General features: G+C 40.4%; 1 protein-coding gene across 1 annotated transcript in view; it reads left to right on the top strand.

The window, feature by feature from the left end:
* Positions 1–26,539, top strand: part of LOC128357939 (transcription initiation factor TFIID subunit 4-like) — an 88,726-nt gene that overhangs the window by 35,250 nt on the left and 26,937 nt on the right. The window contains exons 10-12 of the mRNA XM_053318367.1: positions 4,248–4,378; positions 7,775–7,900; positions 12,739–12,795. Coding sequence (XP_053174342.1) covers positions 4,248–4,378; positions 7,775–7,900; positions 12,739–12,795 — 314 coding nt within the window. The remainder of the gene's footprint in view (positions 1–4,247; positions 4,379–7,774; positions 7,901–12,738; positions 12,796–26,539) is intronic.

The raw sequence follows: 26,539 nt of genomic DNA, 5'->3' as shown, positions 1-26,539 counted from the left end.
ATTCAGGGAAATCTCTAGTGCTTGTTTTCCAGCTCAAGACCAAGTAACATCTCTGGGAAAATGCCATTACAGCTGTGTTGTGAATGAAAGTGGTTGAAAGATGGAAGGGAAGGGCACGTAAAGGGTTACATCCATCTGACGAAAGACACTTTCACGCATAGCGAGCGTCCCAATCACAAGGCTCTTTTTCAATGTGTAAATATTTGAAATAAAATGTTCACACTCTTTGGTAAATGTTTATTCTCGTAACTTAAACTGTATTGCTTTCATGAAGCCATATCGATTATTCAAAGCTCTGTCAGACGATGAACCACGCTCAAGCTGATTATTCAAAATCTTCAATCTGACGGAGCTTTGAATAATCGATATGGCTTCATGAAAGCAATACAGTTGGTCACGTGAATAAATGTTTACAAAAGAGTGTGGACATTTTATTTCAAATATTTAAACACAACCAAAAATAGCAATGTATCCTCTGTTCAAGCAACAGCTTCCCTTTCAAAAGTGTGTGTGTCTGTGTTTGGTGCAACAATATCACAGCATCGTGTTCTGTATAATACTGTTATCTTTAATATTAGTACTTTCTGATTTGTGCACAATGACAGAATTTACAGGTATTATGCTACAGTATCTAACTTAGTGTTAGTGTTAGCTTCATTGCATAGCCCATAACAACACTGAGCTTTTTCACTCTAATGCGATTTTGCGATTTTTCCCTTGTATTGGCAGTTAGTAGGTGGTCCCTACTAGAGCTGCAGCGATTAGTTGATTCATTGATTCAAAAATGAATTGGCACTATTTAGATTTTTGAAGAATGTCTTTTTTCTGGTTGCCACTTCTGAAATGTGAGGATCTGAGGCTTTTGTGTTACAGACGTGATTGTGAAGTTAATATATTTGGATTTTGAACCGTTGATCAGACAAAACAAGACATATGAAGATGTCATGATGAGGTGCATTAAATTGTAATGGTCATTTTTGATTGTACATTTTATAAGCGATTTATCGATTAATCAAGAAAATGATCAGCAGATTAATCAATCATGAAAATAATTGTTAGTTGTAGCTTTACTGAAGGAGTAATCAAACTTCTCAGGCTGCCTGGGAACACTGTCAGGGTGCTTGAATGGTTATGAAACCTCTGGTTCAAGAGGAACAGACCTTTTGGAATTATTTGAATCTGCTAATAATGTGTGTTTTATAGATCTGGGAAAAATTCACACGGTCCTTACACGGTCCTGGGGTTGCTTTAGTGAGTCATTTGTTGATGTTAGCTCAAAGAAAGGTCTCTGCTGTGTAAACAGATGTAAGTTGGGTGTGATCTGTAACAAGGATATGACTCGGTATGGTGACATCTTTGGTATTTGAGGATGGGCTGGCCCTTTAGCTATATTAGGTCTTGACTGTTTGAAAATACCAAAGCTGTCTTTGTTGTGGCTGGGGTGAAGATTAGCACCCGCATGTCTGAGATGATGGTTCCGCCCTAGTAAAAGGTGAATTTCTCAATCCATGCGAGGGGGAGCCACTGCCTTAAAGGACAAGTTCACAGTTTTTCAAATGATCGGGCCAAAATCTGCATCAATTAAAACTTAGTGTGTAAGCTTATATGAGGCTTTAGCGGTCTGAGTTAGTCATATCACATTTACAGTCTTTTTTAGCATCAAATTCTCTCTTTGTGTTTCCTCAGACAGTATTTCCCTGTTGAGCTGTGGTGGAGGTACATATATCAAAAAGAGGGACTTTGGCTCTAAAGAGACTGTAACGTTGACCGATATCTACTTGATTTGACTCATTTGAAGCTCCACATTAGATTCTGATAAACTTTTAAATACATTTTTGCACAGACGGGGGGGATTGTGGATTTTGGCCACCTTTACTTACACTGTAAGGCCATTATGAAGGGAATTACGAACGGTCGCTTTGAAAAAGAGGAATAATTATTGCAAGAAAAACCTATTTTAATGTTCATTTTGGCACCTGACTTATGTTTTAAGACAGAGTTGAAAAGCTGTGAACCCGCCCTTTAAGTAGAGTTCAGGTATCTCATGGTAATTATACATTTAGTTCAAAGCAGCCAGTGAAAGTTATGCCAGAAGTATCAACAGAAGCTGCTTAATGGATCACACAGCTGCAGGTGGCAGAGATACATTATAAACTAGCAAAGACGGGTCATACAGGCCCTACTTCCATGTTCACTGCCAGCTACTTTTCTAGGGGACCCTTGTTGCTATGGATACCGTTCACTTCTATACTAAATAAATATTCAAGTCACCAGGCGTCCGTGGCATTTCTTTATGTTGTCTGTTGAGTTGAAAGTGATGAGCTATCTGTTAACATCATGTGTTATGTTATCTCATGTTTGACAGTTTTCGTACGATTTCGTCAGATGCATTGCATGTAGGGCTGGACGATAAAGACATAGTCAAATATCAGAATATTGATATTCCATTTTGCTTTCACAAAATATATTGGTGATGGCAAAAAAAAACCATTTACTGTAATGCAGCCTTTAAAACCAGGAAAAGACTACACTTATACCACATCACGATATTACAATATCAAATATCTAAGACGATATCTAGTCTCATATCACGATATTGACATAATATCGATATATTGCCCAGCTCTAGTTGCATGATACAACTACATAAATACGTATCAATTGCTTAATGAAAACGCTTTCATTTTGCTTTTCAGTTATATTTGTGGTATTGAGCAGTTCTACACAGTCATTTGTGACTCAGGACAGGACATTTTCCTTTGTTTAGAACTGAAACCAAACAGAAATTCTGACTAACTTGGTGATGGTATTAAATGAAAAGTCATAAGATCCCATAAAGTAGATGAGATAATTCACAGAGCTTTCCATCTAATTAGTCTTATTTCTAGCTGTTTAACAGGCTTTTTCTGGGTGGATGGCAATGATTTGTATATCGGTACAAGTTGAAAAATGTGTTATTGCTCACAGAAATGTAGCTAAGTCTCTTAAACTTTCTCTGAAATATTAATGTCCCCGATAGATCTTATTTTTTAGGAAGCATAAGCCTATTAGTGTTTTTCTTTGACCTTGTGACATTGCCACATGTATTGCCACTGTAATTATAAGGCTAACTGGGTTCCCTCCATCCATTTCAAAGCTGGAGCGGGTGAGGAGTATATGTATTGTTCAGCTGATTTAAATAATTGGTGTGGTTTACTTAAAAGGGTGCCAGAGAGAAAATTATGTTAATGGAATAATTTAAAAGGAAGTTGGAAACAGATAGTAACCCTATCAAAGTCTGTCCTCCTCTCTTTTGTTATGACTTCAGATGAGGTTTGCTCCAAGGAAACTAAATTATCCTTCTCCGACAAAAAGAGATGGTCAATGTCGTTTACACACTTGGAGGAGCTTAGCTAGTAAATCCACTCTGGAATTTGTACTAAGACTGTGAAACAAATTAACTTTTCTGTGTGATGAGTCCTATTTCTGGGAGTTAATTGCACATTTTAATCCACACTGTTTCTCTGTGTCAGTGTATGTGTGTGTGTGTGTGTGTGTGTGAATACAGTAGATGTGCGCACAAGTGGAGGTATGGAATAGGGATTTTTGTTTGAGTGTTTTTCACGTGTTTGTAGCTGTGTGTTCCTCTCAAAAATAATTGCCTTCTATCTGTTCATAGGAAACCTTAGGAATATTTTCGAGCAGTTACGCATATTGGTCTGTAGGTTACTTTATGTAAACACTCCACTAACGGCTTTGCTGCTAGCTAGCAGCTAGCTGAGGTAACAATTGAAGTACGCCTCCAAAAAGGCAACAAAGTCACATTTAAATTGTGTGATGCTACTCAGTAGTACTAGTATTAGCACTATGCTGTACCACATGAAGACACACTATCAAGCTAACCAGGGCAGACAAGCTAGCTCTGACCACGACAGTGCTCACGAGCAAAACCTAAATCACAACTTTTCATAAAAATTAACCAGTTTGTTACTCAGTGATTAGTGTCAGTATATCGAAAGAAAAAATAACCAAAACTGACATCCCTACAAAGGTGATAGAAACCTCCCTGGTGGTAAAGTTTTAAATGTGACAGAATCAATAAAGTGAATGAAAAATAAGGGCTCAAATATGAGAAGCAAAAGTACTGACTGTACCTGTCATGTAAGAAATGGGTGTGAAATTGTCTTTTGGTGATTAAGAAATTAAGTCACCGCTTTACTGTTGGCAAAAGCTTATTTTTGTCCTCAATATGTGCATGTGCCCCACAGCAAAGAAGTTTGGAGTAACGGAAGTCCCCATGGAGGCAGTGACATTCATCTCACATGCCACACAGTCGCGACTTCGCACTGTGGTAGAAAAAGTTTCTACTATCGCACAGCACCGACTGGACTCCTGTAAGGTAAGAAAACAAACATACAAACCCACAAAGTAAACATGTCCTGAGCTAATAACACTGTTGGAGTCAATCAATGCTTTTCTGTAACTGTTTGTTATCAACTGTATCCAGATGTGCTTTAAACTTTCAAATGTTCTATTGTATTTTAAAGCTGATTAGCCTACTGGTTCCTGGCTAACACGCAGCTGACACTCAGACACTAGGGAAGTCACTTTTTATTCACAATTCACTCTACTGTTCAGACATGGGAAAAAAATGTAATATTAAATTTCTAATTATCTATACGAATTAAAAATAACCATAACAGGCCAGTTGACTTGAACCCCAGAAAAAAGACACTGTCTGTCTGTTGTGAAATGCAGCTGCCTTGTAATGTCAGCTAGTCAGTCATGTGAAGCAGCAGAATGAATGAAACACGTTCTGACTGATCTTGCCTGCCAAAATGTAACTTATTTGCTGAGGCAGAAAGTAGACAGGACGAGAAAGAGCATGGACAAGGTTATAAGTTTAAACACTTTCCGTGCTGCTCCTGAATCATGTAAATGATCCTGGAAAAATCCAACAAGCTTAATTTACTTTACAAAACTTGTTGATATATTATTAACAAAAAGAGCAGCATCAGTCCTAATGACACTCATTAGCTATCAGTCAGCACAGTCCTCCTACTAGACTGAGACATGGAGGTGATATGAAATCACTTTGGTAAAGACAGAAACTTTATCAGCACAGACACACAGACACAGACACACACACAGACACAGACACACACACACACACACACACACACACACACACAATGGTAGGCACACAAATTCACAATTGCTCACATAAACTGGCAGATGGAAATGCATGCATGCCACTAACATAAACATATAAAAGTTAATATGAGAAATGTTTTATACCCTTAAGTTGATAAACAGGAGAGCTCAGACTTTTGAGTCAGTCAGTCACAACTTGAAAGATAAAACAACTTCTAAGTGCCCATCTGCGTACACCTGTGCGCTTTTCTCGTTACCGGTGACTTTACATTGCGCAGCTCTTGAATGTAAGTATAAAACCACATTTAATTGGTGAACATTAAAGCGTGAGCGCAACTCAACTGCAAGCCTGAAATCCCAGGGTTGTTGAGAGAACTGGGGGAGGAAAACTTTGAAAAATGTGTTTTTCCTGACACCAAGTAGAGAGGATGAGGAGGAGGGAGGAAGAGCAATCGCTACAGCTGTCCCCATCTTGTTTTGTGCTTCTTCTTTTCGTTCGTTCTTTTTCTCTCTTTTTTGTGGTTTTGTAAATGAGGTGTGTGAGAGAGGCATGAAACTCTGTGAAGCCACTCTGTTGACATCAGCGGAAAAAAAAAAGGAAAAAAAAAAAGAAAGGGAAAAGACCAAAAGACAAAGCGGCCTTAAAGAGCAACCGGGCTTCGGCAGCGGCGGCAGGAGCTACGGCAAGAGTGCAGGCTCAGCGCTGCAACAAAGAGGAGGGAGGCTGGATGAGAGAGAGAGAGAGGGAGAGAGAGGGGGGGTTGGAGGGGTGCTGGCGATGAGTCTCCTCTGATGTGTCTTTGTGCTCTGTGCCACCCAGCTTCTCTCATCCACTCATGGAAACACACACACATAGACCTGACACACTCAGACACACACACTGATAGAAGAAAGAGTGATATGAAAATCAAGAGCGAGAGGAGTGGAGAGAGAGCGGAGCTGCATAGGAGACAGACATACAAACATGTGAAATAAGCAATTATCTTATTAACTTTTGATGACCTACAAAAGTTGTTTTTACACTTACACTTACCTTTCCATTTCCCAAGTGGTGAGGCGATGCGCTTTGTGCAAAGAGTGTCGTCTGTAAATAGGTAAAGTTAGTGTGTTTAAGTGTGTTGTTGTGTTCAGGCTGGTGGTGTTATAGTTGAACTGAGACTTAAAGTTGGGAGTCTTAGTTTAAGCAATTGTTGAAGTCAGGAATGAAGGTATTGTTATGCTCATCAGCAGGGTAATACTGAGTTAGTTATTGTAATCTTTGATTGACATGATGGTGGTAGGAGCTGCACGGCTATTTTTAACTGTTACCTTAAACCAAAACAAGTGGCTGCACTGGTCGAGGCATGCTGCTTCAAGTAATGAAGAGACATGAAATAATATCCAGGAAGTCCAGATTGAGTAATCAGATCTACAAGTTTGAAGGTTCATCTGATGCCAAAAACACTAAACACAATTGCAGGATAAACAGATCAGAAATGTGCACCTGCACATATTTGACTGGAGAACGCGGTACCTTGCTGGATGATGTAATACATCTCTGTGTTCCTGCTGTGTTGCTGGACAGGGGCTCGTTCCAGTGAATGAGAATTAGAGCCTTGTGTTCTTGCAGGGCAAATGAAACCTTAGGATGTGTACATTCACAATTATGCAAAAAAACTCCCACAATCAATCACTGATCATAGTCAGTTCACACAATAAATAACCTTAAATCTAGATGTTTATTTGCTCTTCGAAAGAATGATTGCATATTCAAGTAGGGCCTGAATGATTTTTTGGAGCCGATGCTGGTACAGATATCAGGGAGTAAAAAAAATTCTGATATCGATATATTGGCCAATAATTTTATATACAGAATATGTACATAAACACACATTTTTCTGTTTAACAGTAAACTAGACTATAAAAAATGACATTGGTGCACTGAAATAATAAACTTCACTTGGAGTTTAATCATTATAAACAACTGTAAATAAAAAACAACCAAAAAACATCTGGATGTATATATTAACTTGTGTAAATGTAAGTATATAACTTGAGTTAACAAAAAGGATCAAAACACAGAAAATGTGGCCTACATAAAGTTAAAAAATAAAAACATATCTGTACATATTGGACAACACATAGGCCGATATCGATATATCTGTGACAGGCCGATATCAGCCGATAATATCAGCTGACTGATATATTTGTCGGGCTCTATATTCAAGTCTTGAAGAGTCAAGAAAATTCCAAATTTGAAGCAAATTGCAGAAAACGTGTTACCACCCTATCAGATCTTATGCACAATTGCACTGACCCATGCATCTTCTCAAGCAGTCTACTCTCAGTTTAGAAGCTGCTCTTTTGGCACGCAAGTGACATCATTAATTACATTCACTGTGGGACAGCAATCTAGTCAGAACTGATGACACATTTTCTGCCGTGTACTCTTTTTCTTGTGGGCTAAACGGAGATCTGGTTTGCTTACAGTAGGTGATGTAATTTCCTCTTTATTTTGTGAAAATGTTTCATGTGCAGATGGACTGAGGGCTGTCCTAAAGGTCTCAAATCTATGGCCAAAGCCTCAAAAGTAGCTGCTGAATTGGAGTTGTAGCTTTAGCTGTTGCAGTGATTTTTTTTTTCTCCTCTGTCTGCTTGTCAGGATGATGAGTGCTACGAGCAGTCTGCAGACGTTCGCTCTCAGCTTCGCTTCTTCGAGCAGCTGGAGAGAATTGAGAAGCAGAGGAAGGACGAGCAGGAGAGAGAGATCCTGTTGAAAGCCGCTAAAGTAAGTTATTGTTACTTTGCCCTGTGTGTGTGTGTGTTGTTACGTCCCCATGCAACAGTGTGCGTGCTTGTGTACTGGTGTGTGTATGCCTGTGTATGCTGCTCCTGTGCAGGCCCTGACAGATGAATTAGAGTGTGACACCAGTGGATGAAGTGACCTCCCTATGTCCTCTCAGGCTCCTGGCCTCAGGGCTCCTCTGTCCTGGCTCTTCCTCCCCGGACACAGCGAGGAAGGGGGGGACCCTGTACACTATGCCCCTCCCCGTGCACCATGTAGCTGACACATAAACACATACATTCATCTGCACACCCAACCTGCAAAACATCCCTCTATCATAAGCCTTGACAGCTCAGGTGAAACAGAGCAGACCACAATCTGAATCTGGGTTTTAGCCTGATTTTATCTGTCAATTTTTTTTTTTTTTTTGCTATATGGGTTGTTCTCAATGTCTGTTTCTTTACCAGGAAAAAAAAATACTCTGTGCACAGAAAGTGATGCATCTTTTGTTTGGTTTGTTTGGAAGAAACAGAATATGTAATCATAAACAGAGAGAGTTGCTTACATTAAACTTTATCAATAGAAATTCTAAGACAAAGGCCCTATAATTCTGCACAGAGCACAAACACACACACAAAAAATAACTCTTCTTTTCGTCATTGCAAAAACATACAGTCCATGTATACACAATTCCAAATACCACAGATTACAGCTTAAAGTAATAAAAATTATTATGATGTTCGGCTACAACAACATCTAACATGACAATCAGAAAACAACGATCAGGGAAGAGATGCATCAGTTGCTTTAGTTTTTTCCCACATGGGGAAGAGAGGAGAAGAGTGGGTACTGAATGCTGACAAGCTTCACTGCGCTCCGTCTTAACTGTTAAACAAATCATTGCAAATGCTATCATAACTACAGGCAACACTTTTCACTGTGTCCTGAGCGATGGTAAAGGTTATTTCACGGGCCTGCAATTAGTTTATATATAGCAAAGAAGAGAAATATAATTGTGGGTCATTATTTCAACAGTTACCAGCTGCTAACACCTCCATCGCTGCCAAGACAGAGAACTATTTAAACCATCTGGAGCAGAAAAAAGGTTCATGTGTAAAATGAATCTGCAAATCTCAGAAGTCATATGTTTTTCTTGGCTCCATGTCACAGTCTTTTTGCTTTTAGTTATGCTATAAGCTGATTGTATTAAGTCTCAGCCGAGTGCATATATTAAAGTTTAACATCACATGACATGATATTAGCATTTTGTTTGGTAAAAAAAAAGTTGATACAGTTTCAAGTTCAGGTGTGTAATTTACTGATAATGTTTTAAAGAATGAGCACAGTGCAAATACAATTCAGCTGCATAAAAGGTCAGCAGTAATTAATTAGTTAAAAGTAACTGATGTCCAAGTTGATCACTGGTGTAGTCATTTCAAACACTAAAAATATATTTAGGAAGAAAATGAGTTCATATATATGGACCCTCTCTAATATAGAGGATCAAGTCAAATCTAAAAATGACATCCTTTTACTCCTTGCTTTTATCTAGTTGATGGGTGTCTTCTCTGTTGCGCAACGCCAATGATGCAATAAAAAATATTCCACAGGAAAATCTGCACTAACAACACAAGAGAAGTATTAAGACTACTTCTTAACAGTCGGGTGTCTCAGTTGTTACCTGTCCACTACTCTGATCTCAGTATTTAAATCTGAAAAGATCACCACAAACCAAAAAAGAGCGAGAGAGAATCTTTTGCAAATGAAAATGCCCCGCGGTGCAACATTAGCAGAAAGCTAGGTTAATTTAATTAATTTTGAATGGAGCCAATGTCCCACAGTAAAGATTCTCATTGCAGCACACCTCACTGTCTTAATTGCATTATTATGTTCCGGTCCTGCCATGCAGGATATTAGAAAATCCTCCAGTTGATGAACACTGGCCACCAAACCTCATGACCTGTCTATTTTTTGTGTGTGTTTTTTAAGGAGAAACCAGATAGCCTCGCTCCCGGTTGTGAAAAAACAACATTGCCTCAGCGGTAAAACAACATCGTAAAGTGTGTTAAAAAAAGAAATAGTGAAGCTTTTAGATCCTCTTTGTCAGTCCCCAGTTCTACATGGGTGAACAATGTAATCTTTTTTTTTTATACTGTGAAAAGCGTTCTTTATTAACAGGATTAGTGAAGAACTTTTGCAAAATTAGCCAAGTTCTTGTAGGAAGGACTTACCTCAGGGCTATTTGGATTATAAGAGCCTCAATGAGGGTAGTTTGACTTCACTGCAGAGCTACGTCTATGGCTTTTGGGCTCTTGTTGCCATGGCGTCACAGTTCAAGGAGAAGTTTGGTAAGCAAATCTTTGTCTAATGATTGTACAGTATATTACACAAACACACTGCCTGATACCAGTCATTTTTGGACAGTTTAACCATGTGTGCGTTAACAGTTTTATGATACTCTATAGACAAAAGCTTATTTATTACATTTGCTGTATCAGTATACTGGTTCTTACCCCTGCAATCAAGAGTCTAATTTCAGACAAAATCCATCCTAAAAAGTTGCAATTACTCCCATTTTGTTGTAAATGTTAAATGTATTTTTCTTACTCTCATTGATAAAAGTCCAAATCTTAAATGTCATGTTTTGTAATTTGTTCTTTAAAAAAAAAGTTTTTTATTTGCACACTTTTTTGGACCGACGTTCATTCATTATACAGGGAGAAATCCATATCTGAATACATCATAAGCCTCAAAACTCCATAATGTGATGCAGCCGGAAGACATGTTGCATAAGTGGATCATCTCATTTTTTCTCAACTTACAAAACTGCTGCTCACATGAAAGCAGATGTAAAGCGAAGCTGTGATATTGATGATTGGATATTAATATTCATCTTACCACAATTTGTAAATGAGTGAAATGTATTGATAAATATATGTGTTATCACTGTAAGAGGAATTCTAAGTTTTACTCGCTGGACTCAATATTTGGGAGAATATATTGACAGAATATTCAATGTCAAGTTAACTCTGCTCTGGCAGTATATACAACCCATGGCTTAGTGAAACAAGTTCAACCCCCCGGAAGTTTTCAAAAGTGACTTGAGCAATGTTAGAAAAACCACTCGGCTACGTCAGAGTAGACGAGACTAATTGGTTAAAAAAAATAAAAAATAGCAAAAATGTAATTTAAAAAAATGCATTCAGCATCACAGATTGGTTTGATATAGTTGAACACGTATTTGTGTTTAAGTACACTCCACTCTGCCAAACCCCAAAAAAACATGTCAGCGTCTAGTAACCCAGTCCTCCTCTCCACTTCTCCCCTCTGCTCTCTCTTGTAAGTGGGAAAACCAGGGCAGCTGACAGAGGAGATGTAAAGCATGCCAGTGGCACCGCTGCCCTTTGTAAACAGTCCATCTGTACCCACCCCTCCCACACCTCTGCCCCTCCGCCACCCATCTCTCTGCCCACCCCTCTCCTGCAGGAGCACCTGCTAATTTGACCTCTTGAATAAGAATCCACTAAAATAATCCCCTCCACCCCCGTCTTCTCCACTCGCTCACAACAAACCCCTCCCATCCCTTTATGCCGTCCATTTAAAATATGACTCGAGTCTTGAGGGATGCTCCGGCCGACTGGAGGGCAAACACATTAGTCTTAGTTGAGATACCGACCAGTACGTGAACCGCCTGATATATTTAAAGCCAATTAGCAGGAAGGCTAGGAGGAGCAGCTCTCCATCCATAAGACGGAGAAAGATGAGGAGAGGAAGAGGAGAAGAGGAGAAGGGGAGGTGGAGAGGTGAGGCAGGAATGGGGTGCCCTGCTTTAGAGGATGCAATAACGCCCAGCACCCTAATTGATTAGGTATTGGAAGGAGGATTAGGGTTATTAAATATAATACCAAAATAGATTTTAATGCTGTATGATATTCAGAGTTTATTGCTTAACAGTGTAAAGTGAGTTTTCATTGATTTAACCATTGCAATATCTTCACACCTATGTGAAATGTGTCAGTGAACATAACGAAGCAACTAAACTGCATGCAGGTTAGAACACTTGCCAAAAACCCATGGAACAATAATGGGATAGAAGAGCTTTTTAATGGACCCGACCTAAATTTTGTTGATCCAGCAGAAATCCAGTTATGCAGATTGTGTCCACATTTACAAAATAACAACATTCAGTTAGTTTGAAGTACCATAATCTGCCTGTTTTGCCTGCAGTGGTCAACCGTACATGTGCATTTGGCTGTGTGGTGAAGGATTCCCAGGGACAAGTACATTCACCCAGATCTTGGCTGCTGATTAAAATAGAAGTGCTGTGTTGTTACGCCAGGGACACACACACACACACACACACACACACACACACACACTCACACAGCAACGCCACACTGGCTCACAGTGACACACACACACAGCCACTGCCACTGATACTCACTAACATCCTTTGCCCTTTGTGTGTGTGTGTGTGTGTGCATGTGCATGTGTGTGAGCGGTGTGGGGGGTAGGGTGGGGGGTCTGTGTGTGTGCTGGCTTGTGCAGAATTTTTAATAACCTCTTTTGATTAGAATCCCCCTCCAGCGGCTTATTTAGGGCTGGATTTGGAGCGGGTTTAAAGGCCACAGCCCCCCGGGGGGCGCTCCGTTGCACTTCTCTGAATTCAAATACGATGTCCTTGACACCTCTATATCCTGTTCCCATTTTGCACTATTTTTGCTGCAGCAGCAACAGATGAGTAGCGAGGGTTTGGTGGAGGGGGTGGGTTCCTTAAACCAGCTGTTAACCTGTGTGTCCCCCCTCCCACTCCCCACTCCCCACATCCTTTTACTCCACAGAGTCGCTCCAGGCAAGAGGACCCAGAGCAAGCTCGACTGAAACAGAAAGCTAAGGAGGTAAGCTGCTGCGGAGATCATTACCCTTGACATTTCCCAGACTCCAGCGTATTAATTTTTCATGCCTCACTACACATGTAATGCCATTTAAAGTCGGACTTAAAAAAGTTTGAGGAATTATTCGCGCCGATTGATGCCCATGTGTGGAAAATTATTTTCTGCGCACCAAAGACACCATCCACTTCCTCCAACCCCCGCCCCTCTCTCTCTCTCTCTTTCTCCTTTCTTCATCTATTTCAGCCTCTTCATCTTTCACCAGTTTGAATTTTGACTAAGTGGTCTTCATTGAGCCCTGCCCTCTCTGGTAGAGGGGCTATCATGGGAACGATATGCAGTGGTAGCTGTTGTACTCCCTGTAGGTTTATTCTGCATCCATATTCTCATTTTATAAATCTGACACATCTGTATCTCATGTTTGAAACTGATATGTGTTTCTTCTATTATAAAACAAAACTATAGAATCTCTGCTTGTTACAACAACACAGTATGACTTTAGAGAGGGAAAGATTTAGTTTTTATTTTTATTTGAGTCAAATTGCAGCAATAGTTCAGTAAAGGCATAAAAAGAAAGTGAGTGTAAGGTGAATGAGGGTTTAAATGTACCAATTCATGTTCTACATGAACATTTACTACTAAAAAGCAGTGAAAAGAGTTATTGTCTTTCCTGTGTAATAGGCTAAGGCACAGCACTTAGTGTTGCAAATTGGGAAATGTTTCAACTGATGTAGTGCACTCGTGTCGGCAGTGCAATGTTATATCTTCATGTTTTAAGTGCAGGTCTTGTATAGGATGAATTCCCAACGGAGCTCAGAAAGTAGACCACTCTTTTTCTTTTAGTGGCTGAGTAATGTTGTTTACGCAAACGAAATAGTTCAGTCACAGCGGAAGTTTTTGCGTTTGTTTTCTTCTTTATTTATTCCAGAATAACTTCACTGGGTGCTTTCAGTCCTTGGCTCACTAACAAGGATCAAGAGGATTGTGTGGAGCTTCCAAAGCAAAGTCTAAGTAGGCAGGAGGATAAAACAAGCGCCAGTCACCTGTTGTTGTTGATGTAGAACTTAAGGAGCAGATGTGGTTTCTTCTAAGTCTCTCGCTCTTTTTTTTTTGTTTTGTTTTTAAAGCCCTTTTATTTATTCAGGTAAAGTTTACTGAACACATATGCACTTTTCTGAGTAGTGCTCTAATTTAAACTCACACAGCTCTTCAATTTTCCACCTGACAGCTTCCCTGTGCAAATGCTGTCTTTCTATCTTGGCCACTCAGCCATTTATATTTCGGAGGAGCTGTAAATGCCTCTCTCAAGGACAACTCAGTATTGTTGTTCAGCCAAAGTATTTTCTTATTCTATGGAGTTGAACTTGTGACCTTCAAGTGACAAGTTGACTTCTCTTACCTCTGGCTACTGGCAGCGCTCTGTCTTTTCTCTGCTTCTCTCCTGGACATCTTTCTTGCTACAGTGAGCCTTGCTGCAGTTTAGAACATTCACACTAGATCTCAGCCTACCCATAAGCCCCACATATGCAAATGAAGCCGCGTAATAGGCAGCGCGATAGGTTTGCCCCAGGGGCCATGTGATCAAAGTGGATCTCCTCCCTGTTAAGTGGCAGTCCGCTCGTCATCTGGATATGACCAGATTAGCGCCTCGTGAGCAGATGCCGCGTGCACATTTTCATTTTCATCTGGAATTTTAAGAAGGTGGTTTGGAAATTGTTACTTTATGTAATGCTTTCTCCCGCTAGATAGAGACGAGGAAGACTCCAAACGCCCCCCAACTGCACCCCCTGCCCATACACACACACACACACACACACACACAAAACACCCCTCTTCCAACCCTCCCTCACCTCTTTCTTTTTTGCTTAATGGCCGTCGTTTCTCAGCCCCCGTGCCTCTCTGGTTTTCATCACCTGACTGGCTCAAGGGGACAGAGCTGGCTGTTTGTGTCACTGCAGAGTCTGTCGGCAGCTCACACATCTGCGCAAATTTCATCAGGATAATGAGCTGGAGCTACTCTTCCAGGCAACGGGCAGAGGAGCCAGCCTCTGTTTCGATGATCGTGCGCACACACACACACACACACACACACACACACACACACTCACACACACACACACACACACACATGAACACAAAACAGCTAACACCACCTAACAGTCATCATTTTGGGAAGATGGAATTACAGCGTGTTATATACTTGAACCAAGTGTGGGCATGTGAATGAGCTGCTTCATGATCTGAAACTACTGTAACAGTAGTCAGTGTGAAGGCCACCAACCAGGTATTTAACCATGTCCAGCAAATAAACAAATCTCAGACTGAACGTCATGTGAAATTAAAATCTGTTTTGTTTGTATAGGCAGAAAAACAAACCACAAAAGCCCCATATGGCTTTACAAGCTGTTCAACATGCAAGTCCTCCATTTGGTTACGGGAAAAAAAGAGGACAAATCTCAACCAGAGCAGTAAAGGAAGGAGCCCACTCATGATGTGTCTGAAGCATCATGCACAGATTTTTTTTTTTTTTTAAACAATGAAAGCAATATCACTTACACCCTGTGCACTGCCACCTACACAGGCCTCCTAGGTGCTTAAATGGCTATGGTTAACTCACTATCATTGCTCACAGTCACACAGAAACTTTAATAAGGTGACAATAACGGCAGGCTACTGTAGCAAATATTCCAAAAAGTTTAAATTAAACTGATTCATGATTCATTCATCTTTAAATCTAAATTGTGTTGTTTAGTTGAGCACTGTCTTAGTATACCAGTGAGACCCAGAGCCCAGAGCCTGTACTGCACAGACTAACATGAACACTGTTCATGTTCCCCAGAGGATAAATCCCAATAATTATGTCATCCCTTGGCCCGACACTTCTAATCTAATGGGCAGATTGTTGTGATATTTATGGAGCACATTCATACTCCCCAGCAGATAGACCCTCTCTGTAGTTAGTCCATGAGCTTTCATCTTGTTCCACCCTCAGGCCAAAATGTCAACTTTGGACAATATTATTAGCAAATGAAGTTGCAATGAAGTTTAGAGAGCACATTTATGCCTCCAAGAGAATAAAACCTTTTGTTTTTTAGTCCATGATTTGCCTTGAACTTGTTTCTAGATATTATAACCAAAAACACCAGATACAAACAGTACCGTGTTTTTTGTCCAACATTTTTGTTTTTTTGAGTGGTGTAATGAGCATTGTAGGCTGTGGGTGTTGCTAGCATAGCTTTGGGCTTTCAATCTTTTATATTTATGTAGCCACGGCTCTAATTGTGTATCTGTATTAGCACCAGCAACCTAACCCACAACTTTGTCACCAGCAGTGCAGGCTGGTCAGATAGTTGCTGGCAGGGCTTTTGCGTGAGAGAGAGGTAGAGCAGTCTAGCGCCTCTGTTTCCTCCATTCACCACCATTTGGCCGAAAGGTCAGATGGGCTATTTCAGAAATGCCCCCAGTGAAAATCAATGGGCAAATCGTGGAGCTCAGTTCCTGTTTGTTGTTGTTGTTGGTGGTTGGTGTGCGTGTACTGTCTGTTCCATCACTGAGGCAGGAGGGCCAGGCAATGCCCAATCACTGAGAGAGGGAGAGAGAATGGGAGAACGAGAGGGAAGGAGACAGAGAGACAGAGACAAAGAGACAGAGAGAAAAGGAGACTTGGGGGGTGGGAGGAGAAAGAGAGGGGAGGCAGAGAGAGATAGAGAGGGAGTTAAGGCCAGTAGAGATACATCACGATGTCAGACACACAGACACACTGCAGCCACAGATTCATCATCGCAACCGCGTCTGCAGGCACAACTGGACACAGGAAACGAGTGAACTGGAGAGGAGAAGTGGAGAGAGGACAGGAGAAGAGAGACGAGGGAAGAGGGGGAAAGACAAATTGGCCACTACAGTCGGCCAAAATCTGGGCAAAAACTCGATATTAGGGTCTGTTCAGCTGCAACAGCAAACCGTGTCATGCCAAGAACACTAATATTTCCACTGTTTGGCATTCTTAATGTGAAATGGTTCTAGCCATTATGAACCATTGCTGAAATAGCTGAATGTTGTGCTTGTCCAGATCCCACGGTGCAAATCACACTGACGTCACAGTAATTGCAAACCCACTTGTCCACCGGTGATTTAAACAAGAAGTGGTAGTCTGAGGAAGAAGTAAATAACTGTAAACTGATTTATACACAGTTGCGTCTGCTCCATCATCACTGGTATAATTTTCTTTCCTCTGTCGCAACTATAATTGGACTCTTTTAGAAATATTACATTATAATCAGTATGGATACCAATTTTTATGAGATATAAATGAAAACCATGCTCAAATTCACATGACAACGGTTTTCTGATTGAGATTCAGAGCCCCTTCTTGGACTTAAAAACATCAGATCTGCATGCCACGGTTTTAAGCAAATTATTATAATCCGAAAAACATCTTTGCAAGGTACTCAAAGATGCTTTACACAGAAGAAGAAGAAAAAAATCTACATACAAAACACAATAAAAAGACAGAGAACACACTAAAAGTACAATAACTAGCAGGGGACATTAAATTAAACATTAAAAGCAGCTTTGAGATAGAATGATCATGCTGTTTTCTGAAGGAAAATGATAGAAACTCAGCTACAGACTGTACACATTTTGAGTATTTTGAGTTTCTTTCTAACAATCTGACAGTAACCTCAATTCAACGCCACCCTTCTCCATCAAACCAGCTTTCCAGCGCAGGTCAGGATGTTTGAGGCCACAGTTCTAGAATGTAATTTGTTAAAAAATATAAATTATTCAGAAATAATTCATGGCAGATGAGTTATTGTAGAAGCCCAATTATATTTTTGTACAGCACACACAAAGGCGTAGAGCTTTTGTGCTGCCAGACTAAGAGAAAAAACAACAGAGGAATATAAGAAACATTGGGATCACTTGAATAGAAAAAAAGATGGCAGGCTTCAAGATCTTCAAGATATTGGATAAGATATGGCAGGACTGTGTATGTGCAGAGGGAGAAAGTTAAACCACAGGAAGTGACATTAAAACTCAACATGCATTCACTTTTTTAAATTTATTTATTTATTTTTAGCACTTTATTCACATTCTGTTACTCATTTTCAAACATGGCAAGTGCTGACTGTGTACCTTCACTGAAATAACTGATGAATGAGAAAGTATATTGCAAACATTTCCCCCTTTCTGAGCGACTACTGTTGAAGCACCTTTGATCAAAGCGCCCATTCTCTGCTTGCTCAAGTGGAAATACTCAGCGGCTAACAGCAGCAGTCTGTGGTCTGAGTGAATGTAACAGGGTGTTGCTGGAAAGCGGCATGTGGAGCTCAGTCAAGCTTCCCTGGATAAATAAAGGTTAAAAATGGTTAACACAGCCTGTCTCCCACTGATAGACCGATCACTGCCAGACCTTTAGATGATGCAGGAGTACATGCTCATCTCCTCTCCTTTCCTCTCTTCTCCTCTCCTTTCCTCTCCTCTCCTCTCCTCTCCTCTCCTCTCCTCTCCTCTCCTCTCCTCTCCTCTCCTCTCCTCTCTTATTATTTTTTTTCTCCATTCTTCCATATCACCGTGCCCTTACAGCAACACTCCACTTCTTGCTTAGAGTGATTCCAGAAGACTTGTGTGAAACCGAGAGCTGTCCAATGGGAATCTCCGAGGTTTTTTGTTAGAATAATTTTCCTCAAATATTTTTCTTCTTCAGGCATTGAGAGATTTTTTTTGCCCATCTTGACGCACCAGCATTGCTTGAAATGTCTTGAACCTCTGCCGAATTAATTCTGCCCTAGCTCAACTTTGAACCTTACATGGCTCCAATTAAAAGCCTGCAGTTATCCGTCCAGCACTGCTGTACGAACATATATATAGGAATCCATGCATCGTATTAGACTGATCTCGCTGTGACATATGCACAACCGTGGTCAAATTTTACATATTTAATCTCTCTGCATCCATAATAAGGAATTGTTCGCATTAATGTTGCGTGTGTTACTGAAATCACAAGCCTTTACTCAGTCAGCATGTAGCAGGCCATAATGCACAACATACATGTTTCTTGTTTGGCCTGGCATCCTCCACAAATGACCAGGTCACGGAGAGACTGGAATCCACCCACACTGAAAGCCCCGTCAGCCAGAGCCTCACACTTCTCCAGAGAGGAGAGGCTCTTGTGTGTCAGAGGACAATGTAGCAGCCCCTTAGTTTTTATTAGGCCAGTTATATCTGCAAGTTCATAGGCTCTCATCCTCTGGCCTTCCACAAACTGCTCTGCTCAAAGAGGCGCTCTCCCCCATTAGGCAGGCCCCAGGGCGAAAGCCTGCTACCCTCCTCCACGTTCTCTCCCTTTCTGAGCTGACTTTCAAAGAGAATTCCTGCTGTTTTGTGTGTCCCAATTCATAGTTGTTATATTCTTCTCGTTCTGGCCTCACAGATACACAATACTTAAATATGAACAGAGCAGCAGCATTCATGGTCAGCTCGTTGGATTGTGAACATAAGAACATTATTGTTATTAACACTTTTAACAGAGTAGGTTATGCATTAGCGTGGCAGGCGTTCGGTTATTTGGAATAATTCAAATTATGATTTAAAACATCACATAGAGGGTTTTGATGTTGATGATTATCACATAAGAAATGTCTGTTTTGTACGACTTCGAGATGTGCGGACTACTAAATAGTACACTGTAACCCTATTTTTATTTGTTGCTTTGTTGTCGGTAGTCTCAGTTTTTTTCTTCACCTCAAGTCATATTACAAGAAAAAAAATAGAGGCAAGCTTTAAAAGTACCTTTGGTGTTCCTGTGTGTTTTCGAATATTACAAAGTGCTGTAATGAGAAGGAAAACAACAAAAAAAAGGAGATTTTTTTTTTTTTTTGCCTCAGAGGGAGATAGCGACTCGTCTCCTCGCTGTACAAGCCTGTAGGTTCACTTTTCTCTTTGTGCGCCGGAGCACTCCTTGGGACTCGAGCGACAGGGGAATTGGGCATGCTGAGCTACGCTGGTGGCGAGGTGCCAGCCTCCTGTGCCTAGGATATATAAGTGAGAGGGAGGCAGGAGGCAGGACACGTTTCAATTAGGCAACAAACACCACACACGGAAGATGGGAGAAGAGAAAGAAGGAAGAGAAAAAAAAAGAAACGTTACCACCTCACCTTCACCAGCTAACTTCTCCCTTCTGACCTCTCCCAAAAACACACTTCTCTGAACCACTCTGCCCCACCTTTTCTCTTTTTCATTCAAGGTGTCATTTTTGAGCTATTCATATGGGAAGGACAGTAGCGGGGGTCTTTGTGAGGTGATGCTAAGTGTGCCAGCTCAGCCTGCATGTTTCCATTAGATTGTCATGTTGGCTAATTAGAGAGCGGCAGCATGATTCACCTTGTTAATTAGGAGGACTTGCACACCATGTGCCTGGGGGCGGTGTGGGGAAGAGGAGCCCAGCCTCAGAGCCTGCTAGTCGCCTGCTGCCTATGAAGATTCCCCTTCTCATCTACCTTCCTTTCACTCTTTTTTTTTGATTTGGAAATGAATAAATCATTGAGATCGTCCTCTCTCGGAGTGTGAATATCTGAGTTCTCATCTTTCCTGGATGCAAATTAGGCGTGATCAATAGAAGGTGACGAGCGGCGAATCTAAATGTTAAAAAAGAGAGACAGGGAGAGAGAAGACTGCTAGACGAAGCATAGAATGAGACAAAGCGAGAGAACATTTAAAGTAGGAAATTTTCCCTTAGATAAGCAGTATTTTTAATGATCACCACTCTCCCCCCGTCGCTCCGGTGTAACACCGTCAGAATCTGCTTAACACTGATTTCTGCCTCCTTCATTAAACACTGTTCCTTGGCAAAATCTGTAGCGCAAATGTTATTATTTTTAAACATAATACTTACTCTGAAGGAAACGGCATTGAGTCTTTTCGACACATTCAATTTATCCACATATTTCACACAGTCTCCCTCTGCACAGTTTAATTCCTACAAATAAGTTGCAGATGAAGAGTAACCGTAGGGTCATGATAGTGACACTCACATAATGACCTTAGCTCCAGGGACGGCTGATGGCTCTGAATAATTGGTCCTTGGCCCTGGAAACACTTCTGACATACTCAGCTTCAGAGGAAATGGAACGCTGGGGCCAAGACGGTTAGCTTATGCATGTATTTTGAATTAATCTCCATATAGGTAAAATAATATAATCACAAACAGACTCTCTGGAATATCTAAAGATATTTATGAATGTCAAAAAGGATGATGAAACATTTTATTTTAAAAGTAGTTTGCCTTGCATCTTTAATACATACATTTTTCAGCATTGACTGAGTTATTATCTGTCATTTAAGGAGATTAGTATTGTTGGTATCTTGTAAATAGAAGTACTTGCATTAAAAAAAACATACGTTCATTTGTGAATAGCACTGTCTGCTGAATATAGTATAAAGGGATTGTGTTGATGGCGACATCTTTGCAGATAGATATGTTATTCTGCCAAGCGTCAATATGTACTGATAAATGTAGCATGAAAACAACATACTGTACTGAGTCTATGCAACTTTACTCCGATAAGGGTAATTAAGTCTGCTTATACCACGGCATGAAATTTCATACACACATTATGCATGTATACATACAGTGAAATCAATATTTTATTTTAAGTCATACATGTTTCTGTCAAGTTTTAACACAAAGGCTTGCCTACATTAGCAGGTCAAATCTGAACTCGCCTCTTTGTAGTATCGGAGTGCAGATGGAGGAGTAAAACCTGATTGGTTACCGCAAATGGCCCTTGCCCTGCAGCAAACTAACTGCCAGGCACTTCAGATGAAGAAAGGCCTCAAGATGCAGCTCGCAGATGTTCACGTTATGTCGGCCATGTGGGTGTCAGGTGAATGAGATCCATGGATTACAGAGCTGCATGAAACACATACATAAAATGTCAACACAAGTAGCAGGAACACTGTGCAGTGTTTCGAATACCTATTTTTGACAGTTTTTGTAATTCATGTTTGATGAAAAACTCATCTTTGCCTCTCATCTGAGAAATTACTACAATGCTTTGAGTCATTCATGTAACTTTTATATGCACAAATTGGATCTTTATAAGATCCTTCAATATTTTTTCTTTTATGTTATAACCAGTTTTAAGACCAATAATAATCAATTCACATAAATCTTTTTGGCTTTTTTGTGCTCATTTTCAGGGTATACCTTATAGTAAATAAAGTACAATTAATAAGAAAAAAGTCTGATAAAAATCTTAATTATCAGTCATTAGTACCTTTATTATTTTGCAGTTTTTGGTTTGATGTTTGGCTCAATCGAAAAACAAAAGATGTTCTTATTTATTAAAAGGTGTATGGCAGAGAGATGAAGAGATGACAATAAAGGATGGGAGATGATATGAAACAAAGGTCTGAGGTTGGCCTAAAACTGCCGTTGATGTGACAACGTGGTCGGTGTATTATATCCCAGGGGTACCAGGAACCCCCATTAATTAACAGCGTCTAACAGAAATTATTTAAAAAGATCATTTTGTTTTCCAGCTGACATTGATGCTGGCTTATGTGTTGCTGGTGGGATACCGAGAGCCAGTGGTGCTGAAACTTTGTTCTGTCCTAATATATCTGATAGCAGACACTTGTTTCTGGTTGTAAATCAAGCTGCCGATTTTTATCTTTCCACTGATCTCCTCCCAACCTTTTTCTTACACTGCTGACACTGAATGTCATTATTATGGTGTTACTTCAACACTTTGCTAGTGTTTATATAGTCCACAGCACAGTAATTTCATATGAAGTCATGTGGAGTCATATGTTAATGAGAATGCGTTGTTACCAAGAACAAAAGATACCAAAAAGAGTTTTTGATGGCATTATTTCATATATTTACATTGCAGTATTTTGTATGAACGCATTATGCATTTTAATTCATCTCTGCTGACACACAATTAGAAAATATATAGATAGATAGTATAAAATGCAGAAAGTGCAACATTCAGTGCTGCAGATGTCAGCAGTCAGGAGACTGCCTTCACTGCATTTGCTGCACTTTGTAGTACTTTGTGTACAGTGTGTCTCCTGAGGATCCTCCCTTCAGCGTTTGACAATACCCAGGTTTTCTACCATGTACTAAAAATGATTGGAAATGTTTTTAGTTGTTAATTTTGATGCAGCATTCTTGCCAAAATACAAACTCAAATAAATATTTTCCATTATACTCTGTAGCCTATAGGCTTGTAGTGCGAAGGTTAGAGGGCAGAGCCATGATAAGGGATTTGATTCCCACTGGAGCCACCCACCATTGTTTAAAATGTATGCACTCTATCAAGGCTCCTTGGGGGGGAAAAGCATTCACCAAAAGTGGCATATGTTATATCTATATACTGAGAAGCTTCCTGCTGTGTCTTGTTGGACCAGAGCTGGCTAGGGGGAGGGTAAGAGACAGACCAACTCAAAACCCACGGTCTGGCTTTTATACTGTGGTCTTTGCAGGGCAGAGAGCCCTTTAGCTTCCTTCATATCCCTGTAACTGCTTGTGACGTCAAGCAGAGCGTGTTCTGCTCTACCAAGGACATCTGTCTGTAAGCGTCTGGGGGGCCGCGAGCAGCCCCTCAGGCCAGAAGGAGGAAAGAAGGGAGGGAGGGTAGAATGAAAAGCCTTTGTTAAAAACAGCAGAGATGAAGAACGGCAGGTTGGCCATGATGGCTCCTGCAGCTCATCCTCGTCTTGACTCCAAGCATATCAGACCGCTCGAAGGTTCTTGCCATATTTTTGACATTTTTGCATCATAAGGGAGCATACTGCCCTGTTATTTCTTATTTAGGTTTTGACAGACATTTTTACTGACCTATTATGGGTACAGAGCTTGAAGTTAGACTCATAAATAATTCAAAATGTGGGAAACAGGTGACTAAAAAACAATAGTAAGACTGTCAAATGGATCCGATTATTTTCAGTTGCACGTATTGAGTACAATTCATGCATGTCTCCTTTTCTTCTCTCTAATTCAAAATTTGTCTGTAATAATGTTGTGAGAATAATAATGAGAATAAATCATAACAAAGCTAGAACATGCAGAGGCCACTGATTTGTTCTCACATAGGAAAATACAAAAACTCGTTAACATAATTTACTAGCTGTCGTCAGATTTTATCCAAACTACTTAAACCACACATACAAACTAAATGATTATAAGGGAAACACAATTTTGAGGGATTTATATCGAAATATTTTAGATTTAGATTTAGAAACAACAATTCACAACTGCAGAGCTAAAAAGGGCCAAAATCTGTTCAGTTCACAAGGCAATGCCAAACATCAGTAATGAAAACACGACTAATGTGGAAAACATTATTTATGTGTTGCCGCCAAGGATTCATGGTGTTAGTAACCTGGCAACTCACCACAGCTAAATGTCTATTAGTTTATTAACAACAGTAAACTGATTCAGGTGTGAAACTATGCTGCTGATAAATATTCATTGCTAGAGCTTGAAGAGATCTTACTTAAATGTGATTGAGGAGGAATCATCCAGGAAACAACTCTATGACACAAATCATCTGTTCTTGATGAATACATGTAATTTAATATTGAGGGATATGATTTAGACACAATGTATTTTGGGAGTTAATGGTGGGTACTTTCATGTCATTATGTTTTGGGTTGATGTCATTTATTCTCATAGGATAGATTTGCATAAAGTGTAGCAGCAGATTTGAAGTGATCCTTGATAAGTACACGCCAGGATCTGATTAATTCCAGGGACCTTCACTAATGCACACATAGCAGGGCAGTGAGAGCTTTGTGCAACTGTGTTTCTCAATCACATTAACCCTGAAATGTACATATTCATAGTTGCCATCAGCTCCCTTTTTCATACATTGTCAATAGTCACCTGACATTGTTCTGTTTGCATCCAGACTAAAACCTCTCTCTAGCAAAGCTGCAGATTGATTCTGTTGGGTATCTTGAAAATGCTCTACATCTGCTGACCTTTGCTAATAATTTTAAATTACAAGTCCGAGTTCCCTGCTTCAAAAGGGCATACAGGCAGACTGGAAGCACTGGTATTTATGTAACAGCAGATATTTATGCCGTACCATTGATCGAACCTGGCAAATGTATGCATATACCAGCTGGTTATTTTTCCAGTCTGGGATGAATCTCTGCGGTGACCTTTGAAGTTTTTGGTGAGGATTGTACCTGTGGCTAAACAATGCTGGCAGGCTATTCCAGAAGGTAAAGAGAGAGTCAGAATTTTGATTTCCTTATGTGTCTCCACAAAGAGATTCAAAGATGTCAAATAGCTGCACTGCTAAAAGGCAATTTAGAATAATTTAATGTAGGAAAGGTCTGGAAAATCATGACAAGCACTATAACAGACAAACAACATTAGTCGACGAAGAGCAGTGGCATGTAGAAACTCAGTCACACAGATTTATGACATTCTTAACAGAGTAGATTTTAAACACCATAAATAAAATAAGAAATAAAACTGACTGAAATGTGACCACATTCCTTACTAGTTGCTGCCAGTACTACTTGCACGTGTGCTTGTATGTAAATGATGGTTTAAATGGGAGAAAAAAAAAATCTATCAAAGCCTTGCCCAACTCTGGCTTGTATCATTCGGCAGTCATCAAAGGAAGGTAGACTCGGCGTAGTGGCACCAGATTGAAATCAGAAATCAGTCTCCCTGTGTCATGGCGGCCTCATCACTGACGGGAAACGCAGACTGGAGGGTTGCAGATGGTAAATTGAAGTCTTCATTTATCATACAGTCATAAATCTGAAAATGCAGGCAGTTGCTGTGGGCGCTGGGAGCCCATGCCTGGTGCCAACTGCCAGGCAGAGATGCCGGCATCCTGGTGCCATCAGTGAGATAGCGGACCTCTCCCTCTTTCTCTTTTCTGCTCGATCGCTCTCCCAGCTCACTTTTTAGTGGGATTCTTTAAGGTCAGGCCTGGAGAGATTTGTGTGTTGTTTGTGGCAAAAGCGTAATAAGGTTAGCATTGATAACATTAATGCTACATTTGCCATGTGGACAGCGGCAATGATCATCTCCACCCTGTTAGTGACATCAAGCCACGATCCCCAGTTTCTGACTCCGTTATTCACTTTGTCTCCATTTGCATAGGGTTGAGCTTGACTCCTGACTCAACAATCCCTGAAATCACATCATGGACTCATTCATGTCATTGCTATCAGTTAGTATTTGTTCAACTACTGTATCTCCGTTTCCACCACCATCCGTTTTAAAAAAGGATAAGTAAATATGGTTTAGATATTCAGCTGGTTGGCACCACTACTATTATTTCCCCTGCTTTGTGTTGTCAGCGTGTTTAAATCTTTCAACAGTTCCGCCGTGCTAAATGTGAAGTGGCAACACCCAAGGGCATGCCTTGCCAGCAGGGTTTTAGCAAAAAATCAGAGGCAACTGCATGCACATTTTAGATAAGACTTTGTACACCAACCTTTTACGGAGCGCCATCTGAAAGTAACATGAAATTTTCCCCTGATCAGACAACATACATGCCTCACACAAACACCACCGCCCAGTGAACACATGCTGAGAGATAACATAAAAGAACATGAAAGACATGAAAGCACACATTGATTGTCCCTGTTCGCTTTAACCCAGGCCTCTCTCCCCCAGCAGGCAGGCACACAGGCAAGCTGGTGGGTAGGCATTCCCAGTGCTGTGGCCAAGATTGATAGGCACGTGTGTGTGTGTGTGTGTGTGTGTGTGTGT

Source organism: Scomber japonicus, chromosome 1, assembly GCF_027409825.1.
Source record: "Scomber japonicus isolate fScoJap1 chromosome 1, fScoJap1.pri, whole genome shotgun sequence".
Taxonomy (NCBI): Eukaryota; Metazoa; Chordata; class Actinopteri; order Scombriformes; family Scombridae; genus Scomber; species Scomber japonicus.
This window is presented reverse-complemented; position numbering and strand designations above follow the sequence as displayed.